General features: G+C 43.5%; 1 protein-coding gene and 1 long non-coding RNA gene across 2 annotated transcripts in view; both read right to left on the minus strand.

The window, feature by feature from the left end:
* SESN3 (sestrin 3) overlaps nucleotides 1-14983 on the minus strand; it is a 40699-nt gene extending 25716 nt beyond the window's left edge. The window contains exon 1 of the mRNA XM_048294583.1: nucleotides 14807-14983. Within this exon, the coding sequence (XP_048150540.1) occupies nucleotides 14807-14914 (108 nt within the window). The 5' untranslated portion in view covers nucleotides 14915-14983. The remainder of the gene's footprint in view (nucleotides 1-14806) is intronic.
* LOC125321553 lies at nucleotides 12822-14486 on the minus strand. The gene is made up of 2 exons (XR_007201588.1): nucleotides 13942-14486; nucleotides 12822-13495 (listed from the first exon to the last, which is right to left on the minus strand). It is a non-coding gene; the product is annotated as an uncharacterized LOC125321553 (long non-coding RNA).
* Nucleotides 14984-16512: the final 1529 nt, after the last annotated feature.

Genomic DNA, 16512 nt, shown 5'->3' on the forward strand with positions numbered 1-16512 from the left:
TGGCATTGCATTCATTATGACAAAGCACAGAGAGAGATTGATTTTAGGCACAGTGTGCCCTAAAAGATTAAAATATGGATTTTTACCAAGGTAAGACTCTTAAAGTCATGCCTACACTGCAGTTGCTAGCACAACTGCTGCTCTTCTACAAGTCAGCTTCAAAGAAGTCTTTGGCTTCACTGGTTTTGAAGGAGTCCTTGGTTAAGAGTTCCTAAGTCAGGCAGGCACATGAAGCTCCGCTGCACAACTGGCTTGAGAAACCAGACAAATGTTAAGTCAGCCACTGCTGAGTCTCCAGTTGAAAAGATGAAGCTTGACAGCTTGGAGGGAACAGTACCATAAAGAAATCTGCTCACAGCAAGTATGCAGTCCTACCTTTGCACTTGAATGGAAAAAATAATAACAATATCCTCCTCTGATTAGCATCTCAGTCCCCCACAGCTGCAGGGGAGGAAGCTGGGCTCTGACCTCTGCACCAGCTCACTAAAATAGTTTCCTTCCCAGCTTCAACTTACCTGCATGATAGACTATCAAAACCAACAAGGTCTCCTGCACTGGTCTCCTGGCCACACAAAGTATTTGGCTGCCTGAGGTGATAGTCAAGCAGTGTTCATGACTAATGTCAAACACTACATGTTTACAGGCTACCAAACAGTGAAAAATCTTCACAAGCTAAGTGCAGTGTAAATCCACCACAGAGTTTAACTCAAGAAGGCAAAGGTTGAGGACCCTTTCCATGTGAAAACCTGTTTGACCTGTAACTATGAGATTTTAGATCATACAGCCCAGCTTCCCAGGAATTCCCACTACTTTTCACCCTGCAATGTCATTGTACAGCTTAATCTTCTTATAGCTGTTCTTTTAAAATTCAGTAGGAGATGCACTCTGACTGCTCCCCTGATCGGCCATTGAATCAGAACATGTAAGTGGGACATCTGAATTTTATCAGAAGAGCAGCAAACCCGCTGCAGAGGCACATTTCGCTACCTGGAGTGTATCACAGGTGCTTCTTTGTTGCATTTCAGGGAACAGGTATGTGAGCAGAAGCCCCACACTGCAGAAATAAACTTAGCATGTGTGCCTGCCAACACTCCTTCTTGATAAGTCTGTGTCCTTGTAGTGTTTTCAGCTCGATAAAAACGTCTAGAGCACCATCTATTTACTCAGTAGTAAATGCTGCTGCAGACATATGCTCCTAAGCACCTTTCACTTACCAAGTACTACATAAAACCAAATTCTATTCAGACACATAAGAAAGCCAAGCAAATGGCTCAAGCATGGGCTTTCAAACTGCTTTTCCCACACATTTTATGTACCAAATGATCATAGCAGTTATTTTGAACTGTGTGCAGGAACTATCTTAAGCGTCATGGAAGTAACTTGCCCAAGTTCAGAAAACAAAATCCTCTCACACAGATTAAAGAGGGAAATGTGCTCTGCTCAGTACTGGAGCTGTCCCAGCTAGTTTTCTGCCATCTTTTTCAAACAGGATTGTGAAACACAGGAGCTTGAGTCCTGGAAACAGCAACTCTGAACTGCTGAGACTGCTGTCACAAGCATGTCAAATAATTTTAATTGATTCCTCCTTGCTGTCACAGTCCATGCATAGTGTGCTTTTACCACCTCCAATAAAAAGATTGTGAACCAAACAGCACGTGACAAGCTCAAGCAGAGGTACTTAGCCTTTCCACAATGTGCAACTAAGCTGTGGAAATCCTTGCTGTAAGATGCTACAGACAAAAAGCCAGTGTGTGTTTAAAAGTGAAGTGTTTGAGTTCATGGAAGAGAAATGCAACAATGATCATTAAATATGGAGAATTCACCTCCAGCTCCAGAAGTTTTCAAATGGCAAACACTTGGAACCTGGGAGACAGTGTTGTTGGAGAGCATAACAAACTGCTCCATTTTGTGTCTTCTTTCCTCAATGTCTTCCCTTGGCCACTGTCAGATGACTGGAGTCTGAGTTTCAATCCGACCCACTGTATCTGCCCTAATGCAGTCACGTATCTGCAACAGACTGGTTCAAGAATACTACTTATTCTGTAAGTCCTATTTGAAAATGGAACCTATTTTCTAATAGAGAGAGGAATTGGCATCCCCTAAGCAATGAGGCATTTTAGCTAAACTGGACCCTTACAGAAACAAGCATTATGCTAATCCAGTGTAGATGATGCCGGCCCTGTTACGGAGCTCCTTAGTGCCTGGGTGAGCACATTCCTACACTGCCTGTTCAGCACAGGTGGTATCATATAATTTACTTCAGAATCTTAAGTACATTACACTTCAATTCTTTACTAACACCGGTTTGAGGAAGCCAGTGTTATTATTCCTCTTTTCTGAATGCACCCCTTCAGAAATTCCCTCAATTTAGATTTGAAAAAGGTGAAGAAAAAAAATGCCTATGCATTAAAACATAAAGACAATATACTTATGAACCCTCCCTACTCACCTGATGGGCAGATGATATTTGTTTAGATAGATGGTACTGGAGGAATACAAGCACATATTGGCTATGCCACCTCATTTTGAAGAACTTTAACTAAGCTGTTTGTGTTAACATTCAAGACAACATCAAAATATTAAAACATGAGCCTGTTATAAGGTTTCTAATTTATAACAAACAAAATTTGTGGCCGATGTTCCTTAAAATTTTAAGTTAATCCACTGAAAAGCTTTTAAAAGAAAACGAGAAGCCCCCTTGGCACAAGTTTCTCAGACAAATGCTTATGTGCAACTGATGATCACTGACCATCTTTGCAACAGTTCAAATAATGTAAGGCATGCTGATGCTGTTGTCCTTGCTCTGCCAGGGAAGGGAGAGTCTTCCTGGACATCCAAAAGGAGCAATATCCTCCTGCTTTAAGAGCAGCAGCTTTTTTTGCCATCTTTCTTTGGCTGATGACTCAAACAGAGAGAATGTGCCAGATGAAAAATAAAATCTCCCTGACTAACACGCTTTACCTCTAGCCTAAAGGTACAATTTCCAAGAGCAAGCGCCTTGCTGTCTAAGGCAGGAGTTTAAGCCTCTTTTGATTAGTTGACTTGCAAGCATTTTTCAGAAGGAGGTGGCACCCAGACCATACCTCTGAGTTTACTGAAGTAAGTCTTCTTACACAGTCTCCTTGAAGGAAGTCCAGAAAAATCTTATAGGTGCTATGGCCACAGATGGAAAACCACGGGTGAGCCCTTTTGATTTTACACCTGATAGGAAATCCTAAAATGGTCACCAATTAGAACAAATTATTTCTCCAAGGAGTCTTGTTTGCAAAGGCAGGAGACTGTTTTACAATGAGCAGGGAGCTGACACACTGTTTTACATTTGATTAGTCTGGGAAAGTCTGGGCAAGAGACAGACAGAGGAAAGGCTTCATCTCAGTAGCACATTCGCAAGCCACCGACTTGCTGGAGCGACCATAAGAATACTTTCAGTCAGGCAGTTTCTTCCCCTTTCTTCTTCTTTCCTTTTTTTTTTTTTAAGAACATTTTGCATCTTAAGCTACATCTTACCAAAGTGAGTCATTAGTGAGATACAATCTCCAAAACACACTGACTGAATGTAGCTGAGCTGGTGGCAGCAAAGATACAAATGTATTTTCATGATGGAGCTTAAAAGAGATGCTGATTTTCAAAAATTAAAGACTCCTAACTGTTAGAGAAGATTTATTGCATGTAAATACAGGACTTGTCCAGAGATAGATCAGCTACTCCTGCTCTCTCCAGCCACCCAGGCCAGCAGATCGACAGAATTTCAGATTTACCTCCAGCCTCTGCTAGCAGGTGCTACCATTTTCTCAGATCACTGCCTACACTTTTACTAAGAGGGCTTTTGCTACAGTTTGGTGGCTTAACGACTCTACAAAAAAAGCACCAGCAAGTAATAAAGAAATAATAAACTCACTTATTTTATGCCCTGCTTGAATAAAGACTTCTGTAGCTATGGAAGAGTGATTAACATGCACTGCCTAATAAGGTTCTCCATTGCCCTCCAGTCGACTTGCCCTTTTTCTTAATGAAGTCTCCAAACCCAAACAGAGACCTTTTCATCAGAATAAGCCCAGCTCCCAAGAGACACATTCACAGCCTTTACTTGCAACAGCCTTACCTCTATACAGACAGGTTAGACCATGCAATTTTTTGTCCAACTTTTCTGGGAAACAAGAACTGAGGCCATAGCCCTAACTTCTCAAACAAGACAAATTAATCATTTTGGATGGCTGGATGCTGCCTCTATGTATTCATGAGGCACAGCTTAACTCAAAGGAGTGTCCCATACAAAACAGCAACAGCACTGGATAGTCAAACTGCTTTTGCTTGTACGGCAAGTTTCTGTTGGATAAATAGGTCAACTAACTACACCTTTATCTAATACTTTTTGCATAAGTGGCCTAAAGAGCAGGGGCATGGAGGGAGACCCTCCTTCCACCTCTACTCCCCTCTTGGCTTTTCTAAGCCATGTGTGTAAGATGGTTCCAGCATACCCTCCATGGCTGCAGCCTGCTCTCCTTCCTCTTGGACTCTGCCCAGGTGGAAGAGGCACCAAGCCCCATCTCTCGTGAAGAACTCCAATGGCAGCTGCAGGCTCCTTCAACCTTTAATTATGTTAAGTTGACCTTTTCAACCAACACACCTTTCCTCCTAACTACTTGTCAAGCACCAGCACAGAAGTGAGACAAGTTTTAAATTGCTGGAATAGAAGTCACTTATTTCAAAGCAGATTCTACTTGAATGACCCCCAATGTTACCACCTCATCCAGTCTTTCCCCAGTAACGCAAAACTTAAAATACTAATGTAATTGAACAGTTTGTTCAAGTTTTCTGGAGGGAACAAGAAGATGAAAATAATTTCTGAAGCATTAATGTGGCATAAACTAGTTGGGAGTTTTTCTGGTTCAACCTTTCCACTGCATTTGTTTAAATGTGGTGACTGCAAGATGTAAAAATATTAAATATGGTGAACAAACAGAACTAAAAAAAAAAAAAAAAGGAAGAACACAAAAGACCATGTCTGATTCTAGTGAGATGCATTACAGCTTATCTTCTGGATTTCACAGGGAGAAGGCAACCAGTCAAAATGAACTGTTAACTAATGAACACCATGCACCTCAAGTGTTCCTCAAGTGTCTCCTACCACTAGGGACTGGAAGTTTCCACTACAGGATACTAACAGAGTGCCAATTTAGAGTCTTCTAGCCATAGTGGTCTGGAGTGCAAATGGCTGCAAATGAATTAAAGAGGACTTAAAACATGGGTCCTCAAACAGCTGCCACTGCACGTAATGGGTGTTGCAATCAGCTTTTGGAGGAACTGAAGACACTACTCATAATGGGGAGAGAAATGTGGTGCTTTAACTTTAAACTCTTATTCATAGTGTGTTGTTGCCACCTTATTACTAGACAACAACAGCGACAAATTGGGAACTTCAGCATGTTTCTACCTCATATACACACACCATGTTGTGTATAACATATGTGCACAACCACCTGAAGTCCAGAGGACAGAGCTGTAGTATGGGTGCTTCTCCATAAAGAGCTACTTTAATTTTCTAACTCTAAGCCAGATATTGCAGTCAGGCAATCAGTGCTCACTGGAATAATCACATCCTGATACTGGTTTCCAGGGAGGCTCAAGGTTTGCTCTGCCTGCTGAATAGCCAGTAGGTATTTGCACTGCAGACAGCACGTTGACTTCAAGACACAAAAGATATTGTAGTAAAGCAACATTTCAAGTGTTCTTCCACACTGGATGAGATCCAGCTGATGCCAGGTAGAATATTTAGACAGCATGTAGGAGCTCCATTTCATTAGAGTTCTAATCAAATTTCTAAATGCTAGAACAAATTACTATTTCCACACCTCTAATCAGCAATGAGGGTGCTTTACTGAGAGGAATGTCAATCAACTCAGAGGGGAATATTTTTTATTTTTTTAGTTAATAGGTATAATTACTTTAAAACAGATTTAGAACCATATGGCCAAAACCCCTCCAGATACATTTAGACAATAATGTAACTATATTCCCTTTACCACATGCTAAAGCAGGAGATATTAAACATATTTACAAGCATGTGCTATTAAATTAGGTTCAACACTGTTAAGATACTGTCTTATTAAACAGTTTTTAACTGCAGAATTCATACAGAGGAGAGAACATACACTGGCTTTCAATTGTTTTGTTAGTATCAGCCAGAACAAATCCAATGCAATAATAAACTGCCCAGAGACAAATAAAGGATGATTTTGAGTAAGCAGCTGTGTACTGCTCTAGAATGGTTTACACCAAGACAGCTTGTACTCCCTCACTGTCATTAACATAACTTTGTTTTACTGAGGTTATGTGCAATTGCTCAGAAGCATGAGTTTTTAATTTGAAAATGTTAAGTGAGGAGTCATTCTTGCAACCATTCCTCCTTTCTAAGGAACAATTTTAATCCATCCTATAAAGTGTCAAATGACTCTGAAAGAATTTACGTCTCTCCAGTTTCATGACAAAACTAATTTCAAATTTAATATGCTTTAAAACAGATACACAATTACACAGTTTGATTCCAAACTGCAGCAACTGAGACACATTGACTGTATTTATTACTTTATTGCCCATTCTGAATAGATGAAAACCTGATTTTCAAGTTACCTTTTATTTTTCTTCCAAATGTGTTTTGCACTTGCAGAGATAACAGAGACCTATGACTCCAAAGAATTCTCAAGAATGCGATTCCTCCTGGCTTTCATACCTGTTAACCTAACATCTGTATATGTTAGAAGACTTAAACCACAAGCCAAAGGGGGGTCCACACACTGACCACACCATATTCCCTTGTGATAAAGACTTATTACTTCTGTTTCAGCCTACTCCCAACACATGAAGCCAGGAATACTTCATATTCTACTCCATTATTATTTTTTACCATCTGATCCCCTGAGGATGGGGACTGCAGGTAGCTTCACACTATTACCATGTTCAATAGGTTGGGGGCTGAGCTCAGAATCCATTAGAAATCTGTTGCTGGTCTAACAAAACAAAGATGCTTACCTTGAGAGTACTATGGGAGTCATTAACAACAACAAAAGCTGTTTAATCAGGAGGTTGTATCTGTTTATTTATCTTACCCTAATTCAAGTAAGCAGAGACATTCAGGAAAGATTTAAGATATCTTGCTAGATTAAGAACACTGACTTCTGTCTCTCACCCTGAGCACCATCACTTACACTCTGTTCAGCCTCTCCCTAACTTAAGTCCATGACTGTCACAAAGATTATGCCCTACAAGGAAAAAGCCCATGCTTCAAAACGCCTTCCTTTCAATTTAAGTAAGATGTGAGAATGAAGATATTAGAGTAAATCAATGGTTGACATGGTCTGTAAAAGGAACAAAATAGTTTTTCAGCTTCATAAACACATAATATTAACTACCATCTATACCAGTATTTTGCCCCAAGTGGTAGTTCTCTAATGTCTGATATGCAAGAAGCATCCTATAATACAAATTTGAAACTAGTGGTTAAGAGAGACATTTAAAATTAATACCCCTTGATCATGGCCTCCCCTATTATCAGTAACACTGGTCTGCCCAGGATGGCATACCAAGAACTGCATAAAATTTCTTGAACTATCTGTAATGTGTTTCATGGACTGACTGATAGGCAAACAATCAGAAAAAAAATGTTTGCCCTGTAATGGCATTTCACAATTTGACTCATCTTCATTACGTTCCCTATAGCTTCTACTCAAAGCACAAAGACTACCAGGCTGGGCTGCAGAGAAAACAATGGGAAGGACCTCTGCATACAAACAGGAACACCTGCAAAGAACAGAGAAATTAAACAGCATAAATTATTTCCAAACAGGTTTTTCCAAAGCTGATGAGGTGCAATTTCTCATTAACTGAGGTCTCCCTCCTGACAATTCAAATTTCTTTTCTACTGAAAGTGCTCCATATCCCCCCAGTCCATTCTGACCCACTTAGACAAAAAGCCAATATTCAGCCTGGCCATGCAAACTATGCTTGAGATCCCTCCTTATTCTCCAGCCCTGTAAATCGAAATCTGATAATAAAATCTCCAGATCCCAGCTATGCACAGCCAGGGGAGAATTATACCACTATCTTCTCTCTCTCATATCTCCCTAGCCAGGAAAAAAAGGTTCAAATAAAGAACTAAATGAGTATCAACAGCTCCCTCACCAATGTGGAAGAGAGGAAAAACCAAGGATGCTTAATGAACCATATTATTTTTTTCAGATTTCAAAACACTGCCATTTAAAGAGATGTGAGATTTGAAGCCCTAATTAAGTAATATGCATAAATTTAAAGCAAATGTTCACACAGTCCACATCTCCAAACCACAGCCTGTGATTTGGCTAATGCAATGCTCCACTCCTACGAGTAGAAGTAAGTCTTAGCAGGGGACAACCTCCACGCTTGGCTAACTCAGTCCCAACACTAAACCTCAAGGTTTCTTCTGAAGAAAATCCTCCCACCCACCTTCCTTCCTTTCTCACCTCCATTCCCTCCTTGTAATTCAGGGAAGACGGTGTTTTTGCTTTTGTTTTTTTAAATAGAATGAGTATTCTAAATGAGCACGGTTGCTACGAGGCCACCTCTTGCAGCTTTTCATTGCAAAACCGTGCTGTTCACCAGAGGTTCATTTCACTCATGCCACTCTCATTACAGGTCTAATGAAAATTTAGTAATTCTGCCATCTCATTTTCAGCCCGTAAAACTAGGAAAACACAAGGAAATTTCTTTACAGTAGTTTCTAAGGCAAAATTAGGAGAACCCAGGAAGCCTCAGGACCAGCATACATGTGCAAAGAGCAATACTGTCCTTTGATTTCAGGACACAAAGACTGTAATTACGCAGGGGATGGGAGAAGAGCCAGTTAAATGGATCAGATTCTGAAAAGATACAAATTATTGAAACACTTGTGAGGATGGGGAAGGAGAGAAACCAGTCAGCTCTGGATTTTCACAGCATTTATTTCACAGGAAAGAACCCTGCTCTAAGTTCTCAGTTTGTTGGGAGTTTTTTTATCAAATGTTTCAAGAAAAAGTAAGAATGAATTATGAGAGTGAGGAGCCTGCTGCTGTTGACTTTAACTGCCCTAAAAAGTTTGGTTTGTTGCTCTTGGTTCATAGCTTTACATTTTTGGACCCTAAGAAAACCCATCTTCTCCCCCCCAGCTGTGCATTCGGAATTAGTTGGAGGAGTGACCTGAGCTAGTTTCATCATGTTTCACCAGTGCTCCAGGGGACTGGAAGACACAAACACTGAAGGCAGACACAATGTTTTACACAACAGAATGTTGCTAATATTAGAACCAATTTTTCATGACGGACTTTGCAAATCATTTTGAGAACTCCTTTAGGAAGAAACACATTGGAGATTTAAAGCCATCTAGGCAGCCCCTCACATTCCCTACAATGTGAAGAGAGATTAAGAGGCATCAAACTATAGAAGATATAATTTGATTTTACAAATTAAGATTCTCTGTGACAGCCAACTAGACTACTTCCAAAGCCAACTAGACTATTCAACTCAGAAAAAAAGACGCTGCATTGTGGAAAACCCAGGGTGTTTTCCAAGCAAAGGCATAGCCACTTTGATTTGCCTATGCTCAGAAGAGATTGAACCAGGCTGACTTCCCTCAAAATAGCTGAGATATCCTTGAAAGGCCCCTTGACTTTTACAGTGCAGGTAACAGCATCTCCATGCATCTTCATGACTCATGGTGACACATATTTTGCTTTACATGGGCTTATGAGACCTGACATTAAACTATTTTTGGTTCACTTTTGGGCTACTTTCTTATTCACCCACACAGAACAACAATGTGAATCAAAGTGTGCCTTTTCTTTTTCTGTTTTTTGGTTGCTTTTTTTTTGGATATGACCTCAACTCCCTGAGCCTAGGCTAGTGCTATTGTAAGCACCACATCATTTAATGATGTTCACACATTTTTCTATCCTAAAAGCGGGTGCTTTTTTTTGGCAGCATCAGACCTAGAACAAACTCTTCCAGATCCTTGTACCTGTGGACACTTCAATTTTCCAGCCTAAATGTATTTATGACCATATTACATCCATCTACTCCTGAGCTAATTTCTCCTCACTGGCTCTTACCATGAGATGTATTTATAGACGTGGATCATATCCCCTCTCAGCCTTTTTTTCTGCTGGATTAAAAAAGCAAACTTTTTCGTTTCCTTCTGCAAAATCAGTATGCCCTTTCTCCCAGCACCCAGGCAGCCAGCCTCTGTGCCTGTTTAATTAGGGCCTATCCTTCCCAGCTTCCCTCCTCTCCAACACGACAGCCCTGCAGGGTGACAGTAAGCTGCTGGTCCTCCTGCATCGACATTCTTCTCCCTGCTCCTTCCAAGGAGCTGCTCTTATTAAAAGTGATGAGTAGCAAACAGCCAAGCCTGCAACTCTCACATTTCACGCCACTGGATTTCACACCGCTTTAACTATGTCAGTGCTCAAGGTCTCCCAGCTCTCCATGAAATGTCCCTCTCTCCCTGGAACAACAACATTTACCACTTGTGTTCTCCTCTCAGCACAGCAACTTCTCCTTTCAGCATGGCCCACCAAAATTCCCATTCTCATCAGTTCCGAATCACTGTAATTAACAGGAACAGAAAAACAGACAAATTGTGTCAGAACAAAGGTCCCTCCTGCCCAGTAATCTGTCACTGCTAGGGGACAATGGGAGACGTGACACCCAGGAAAGCATACAGAAACTATACTGAGAGGTGTTGCTGTTTCATATTTACAGGTGTTGTTTAATTTTTCTGTTATGAATTCGCCTAAATAATTTTCAAACCCAGTTAAACTTTTTGATATATAGAACATTTGATGTTAGTAAACACAAACATTTAATTTGCATTGACTTGCAGTGTCAAGTTCAACCTTTGATGTTACTTCAGATGTTTAATGACTACAGTGCAGTTTTAGTCCATTCAAAGCTTTTGGAACAGGACACTGTAGCAGCTGTCTTACCAACAGAAGACCACTACATTAGTCTAGCATGACCTGCTTCTGGTGGTACCATGTCATATAAATTTTTTTCCTACTTGCTTTATTTAGTAACTTTGTACAGGATTGAGACTTGCACTAAAGAAGGAGACTGGCATGGGAGGATGAGGAGCAAATTATGTCACTCATTTTTATGGATATTTCCCCTCTCACAGGATCACCCTGAGTGGGTAGGTCTATAAATACCATGAAAATCCTGGATTCCATATGCCTTTATGCTGCACTCCAGCACAGACACTGGTTCAAGCTAGGAGGGTCAGGTAAGTTGGGTCCACTTCCACCTTGCCAACACTAAATGTTGCTTTTAAACCACACTCCCCCATCACTCATCTTGCCACTGCCCTTCTATCTGCCTCACTGAAATCTAACACAAACCAAATATTTAATCCTGGAACCATGTTTATACTTCTTTTATATCCTACTGACTTGTATGTACATGTAAAAGAACCTTCTACTTCACATGCTTTGCAATTTGCAACTAAGTTTGAATAGTTGGCAAATCTTCCCTGTTCCTACATTTCCTGACGTATCAGGACTTTTCTATCCCCCGAAGACTTTTTGCTTATTCCTAAAAGCCTTCCTGAAGCAGTTATTTGTCCAAAGAAATACTGAGCTCTTCCTATATATTCTCTTCTTTCTTGCTTGGGATATTGATTCTGTTTAGGCAGGAGAACCTTGGATTTCCATCAGGCTCCAGGATAACACCCTGGAGCTCCCCTGCCCAGGGACTCCCCTACATGTTGCATTTTCAAAGGAGAGAGCTGGAGCTGTCCTGGTTACTGAAGTGGCAGCACCTCTCAGCCACCTCTAGGAAAGACTTGGCAACAGCACTCATATGCCATGTTTAACACTTTTCCCTACTGGTATGCCACAGTTTTGTTACAAAGGCTGCCCATCCACCCCATGAACCAGAGCTACTCATGTTGTTTTGGTCATTCTCCCATTTATTAAACTGAGTTAAAGCATTGCCTTGGTTGTGTGTTCAACAAGCTCACTGATCAAACTCAAGACAGCATCACCTACCACTGGCTGTCCTTTTTTGCTTTTCTCCTAAACCAAATAATGATGCAGTTGTTGTATCTATGACTGTCTAAGCCCTTCTGATTAGCAACAACTGTTCTGCAAGTAGATCTGGTTATCTAAAGAGTACCATAACAATAAACCCAACTGGAAACTGTATCCTTTTAATATGAGAAACATTCTTCATAGGCAAATGCAATCCATGAATACGTAGCAAGATTCTCAGTGCTGCCCTCACAGAACTTTCCATAATAAACTGTAACTTTGATTAATCTGAAATCGGCCAAAGCATAAAGTGCTGCATCTAGCTTTTCCTGTTTCCCAGCTGAAAGAGAAACTTACCTTCACCCATGAAAATCCAAAATGTGCTAGACTATTTCAAATTTCATTATATGCCATTGAGTTGAAAGCTTGCTTTGCTCCTTATTATTTTGACAACAGCACTACCTAAACTGTGAGCATTCATATGACTTCAAATAAAGGCTTAAGACTGAGGAGGGCAGAAGAGATTCAACATGTTTCAAGGCCAGTCATTTTTTCCAGTATATTATCACATGATCATTAGAAAAAAAACCCCAATACCATCAAAAGAACAGATGAGGCAGCACTTATCTGAAGATTATTACTCTGAGACTCAGGTCAAATTTGCATCTTGCTTCTATCAAGCACTTTTTGTTTTCTACTTGCATGCTTGCCAATGAGGTGCAAAAGCTTAAAATTTACAGTGATTTTTATTATACCAACTTTTAAATAATGACAGATGTAGTCAGAAGCTTTGCACTTCTATTTTTATTGTCCAGCCTACAACAGAGATGGAACAATGTCCCAGTACAACCACTGAAAGCACAGAACACCTATGTTTCAAGAGGGTTTCACGGGCTGTCACTCAGTTTCTTTATTCTTCCCCAATTTTGTATGGTTGAAATGACCACAGCCAAGGCAGAGCAGCACTAAGTTGCCTTCTCAACAGACCCAACTGGGTGCCTACGTTTCACCATCATCCCTAAACTACTTTAAAATAAAATAAAAACACAGCAATAAATCAAATCCAGCAAGTTTCCTGTTACCAGAAAAGTACCATCTAACCCTGTCCCCGCCTCCTACCTCCCACTGATATTAAAGAGGTATACAAAAAAAGTCCTACACAGCAGGATGGGAATACGGCTTCAAAAAAATTCAATAACTTAAATTTAATTTTAGATCTACAAGGGCTGCCAAGCACCACTTTATTTGTCAACAAAACATTTTGATTATTTGGCAGAACAAAGCAAGCTCCCTCCCTGCTTTTTCTACAGACATATTTGGCACTGGTTAATTTGTATGTCTTTAGACATATGTCAAGTCTGAAGCTGTTTCAGGCTTTAACCCTGCAGAACTTCTCTCTTTTAAGTGCTTGTTTTTCTTAAAGCGGGAACAGCAGCAAGCTAAAGCCAAGAAGGGATTCGATCCTGCAACGAAATGGTTAAAAATCAGACTCTGCTGATGTGTGCTTCTCTGATCCATTACATTTCTTGCAAGCTGAGCTAAGAGCTGAGCACCAAGTATCAACTGTAATATGATCCAAGAGTTTATGGAAAAAATAACTGCACATACCAAGCATGCACATTTAATAAGATTTTGTTTCCATTAAAATATTCAAAAAACATGATTTTTAAGACCTGCTTCTCTCTCTGACCGATTTTTAACGTTTCTCCTCCCCCTCCCCTAAATACACACCTCCTTTCCAAAAACCAAACCCTTAAAAAAAAAAAAAAAAAGGAAGAAAGAAAAAAGCAGTCCTACTGCAGGGAAGAGAGGCTTGAAAAACAACTTTGATTGGCACTTGGCCTGACCCACAGAGGAAGAAAAACAGTTTTTGGACAAAGAGCGCAAATATTTGAGCTCATTGACTTACAGGCTTTCTTAGCATTTGCAAGAACCAACGTGGAGCAAAATGTGTTGGGAGAGATTGAATTAAAATAAAACCAAAACCGGCGTCGCGTTCATCTTGGGCGCTCGGAGACTCGGCGCATTTGAACAGCTCAGCAATTTTAATTCATTTGCACTGGACAAACAAAAAGCACCTCCACTAATGCTCCCCGTGAGGCAGATGTCGGGAGCAGGGGGTGCAGCCACCGCACCCCTCCGGGGGCACGGGGGGGTCCGCAGGGAAGCGGCCGGGCACTGCAGGGATGTGGTTCAGCGGGCTGGGAATTCTTTGGTGCTTTTCTTACATTTTTAAAGCTCTGATGTCGGATTCCCCCCCGCACAAAGACTTGACGGAGATCGCGGTGATGAATTTCGCCGGTGAAATGCGTGGATAATAAACTTTACAAGCGTGGCTGGGCCCCAAGTCAAGCCCCGCAATGCCACCGGGGAGGCCGGGTCCCCCCCAAGCCCTCGGGATGCAGGGGGCAGCCTGGGACAAGGGCAAGTGACAGCCGTCCCAAGGGGGATGGGGGCGATGGGGGCGCGGGACTTGGCACCCTCGGCACCCCCTGGGCCCACATCCTCCTCGCCCTGCACCCCTCTCCTGCCTCCCACCCCACGCTCCCCAGACAATCACCTCCTGGAAAGCCCTCCATGCACGCCCCCACCCCACTGCTCCCCTCTATCCCCCCGCCCCACTACTGCCCTATTGCCCATTTCTCCTCAGTCACTGTCGCCGTCCGTGTCCTCCCCCCCGCCAAGTCTCTGTCCCACCGCCCCTCGCTCCCCCAATCTGCTCTACAAGCCTCTCCCGCAGCTCCCGCCTCCTCTGAGCGGGCGCCCCCCGATACCTGTCTCGGCACCTTCCGGCAATTGCCGCACACCCGGTACTGCCCGGCGGCGGCGGCGGCGGCAGCGGCGGCGGCGCTGCCCACAGGTCCGGAGCCGAGGCGGTTCATGGTGGCGGGGATGGCGGCGAGGGCCGGGCGGGACGGGGAGGCGCAGGACGCTCCGCGCCGCTCAGCTGCCCGCGCCGCCGGCCGCCCCCATCCCCGGCCGCGGCCCCAGCGCCCGCTCCGCGCCACCGCCCCCCGCGCACACCCCCGCCGGCCCCGCCAATCAGCGCCGCCCGCCCCGCCCACCGCCGCCGCCGCCGGCCAATCCCGGCGGGCCGCCCGCCGCCGGCCAATGGGCAGCGCCCGCTGCGGCTCCCATCTCCGGGCAGCCTGCGAGAGGGGGCGGGGAGGGGGGCGTGGCCAGGGCCGTGGAGGGGCGTGGCCGGTGGCGTCTCTGGGCAGCCTTGGGGAGAGAGGGGCGGAGCCGGCGCTTCGGCGCGTGCCTTCCGCTGGCCAATAAGGTGCGCGCCATGCAAATGAGGCGCGGAGGCCACGCCCCCGGGCCGGGGTCTCGGCGGCCGCGGTTCCCCCGGGCCGGTCTCGGTCCCGCTGCCCCAGGAGCGTCCCCGAGGGTCCCGTTCGGGGTCACCGGTGGGAGGAGGGGCCGGCCTCAGCTCCCCATCCCACCTGCCTGCCGACCCCGCGGCCAGACCCAGTCCCCGGGCATCGCCAGCCTCATTCTCCCGGGGTACCCCCGTTCCCGGGGCGGGGGGCGATCTGCTCTCCCTGCCAGAGCGGCGGGCTGCACATGCAGGGACACGACTGTGCTGCTGCCCGGCGGAGCAGGATGAGGTGTTTGCTCTAGGGAAAGTTGGGAGCACGCATGCGAGAATGTGTGTGTGTGTGGTTGCCTCAGGTCGCCGGGACTGTTAGGGATGATGAGTCAGGTTTTCTAGGCTCCATGCTAATGCACGGAGATGGAGTGTATAATTAGGACAGAGGCAAATCTATTATCTGCAGCCTCGGAGAGCTGGGGTATGGACCTCTTTTTTGCATCACGGCATCATTGCAGTTTCCCTTGCCTGTGTGCTCTTTAGCTTTTAAATGTGCACAGATGAGCTTCAGCATAAGTAGTCCCACCGACGTCAATAAAAGTTCATTAAATGTCGAGCGTTATATAATTCCTATTTTGAAAGATGATGATACAGAAGGATTTTATTTTCTATTTTTTAATGGCAACAGAATGCTATTACGCTATGAAATTTCTAAGCAGATTTGGGATGTTACATTGTTTTCAAGGTTTCTCCCAGAGAAACATTCTTAAACCAGCTGCTTGAGAACTGTGATTTGCTTTGCCTGGGAATACTTTCTATTTTTGCAAAATGAAGCGTTGTATAATTTAGTCAACTGACTGGCTAAAAAGGGCACAATGCAATTAGTAATTTACATATCTTAAAGGAGACTGATTGAACCTAGATCTATCTTTGAGAACTACCGAAAAGTTTCTCAGATCAGACTTTGCCAGCATGAGTAAAACCACATCCACAGGAACATTCTCCTCCATCCTTTCCCTTCTGTCCATTTCAAAAGGGATCTTTTCCCCAGGCAGAGCAGCCTTCAACAGACGGACACTCTGTGGACTCCACTGTTGGGAATACATCCAAATGTTACAGTCACAGGCAGCAATACAAAATGCTTGGAGAGGAATACATGAAAGGGGG

Source organism: Corvus hawaiiensis, chromosome 2, assembly GCF_020740725.1.
Source record: "Corvus hawaiiensis isolate bCorHaw1 chromosome 2, bCorHaw1.pri.cur, whole genome shotgun sequence".
Taxonomy (NCBI): Eukaryota; Metazoa; Chordata; class Aves; order Passeriformes; family Corvidae; genus Corvus; species Corvus hawaiiensis.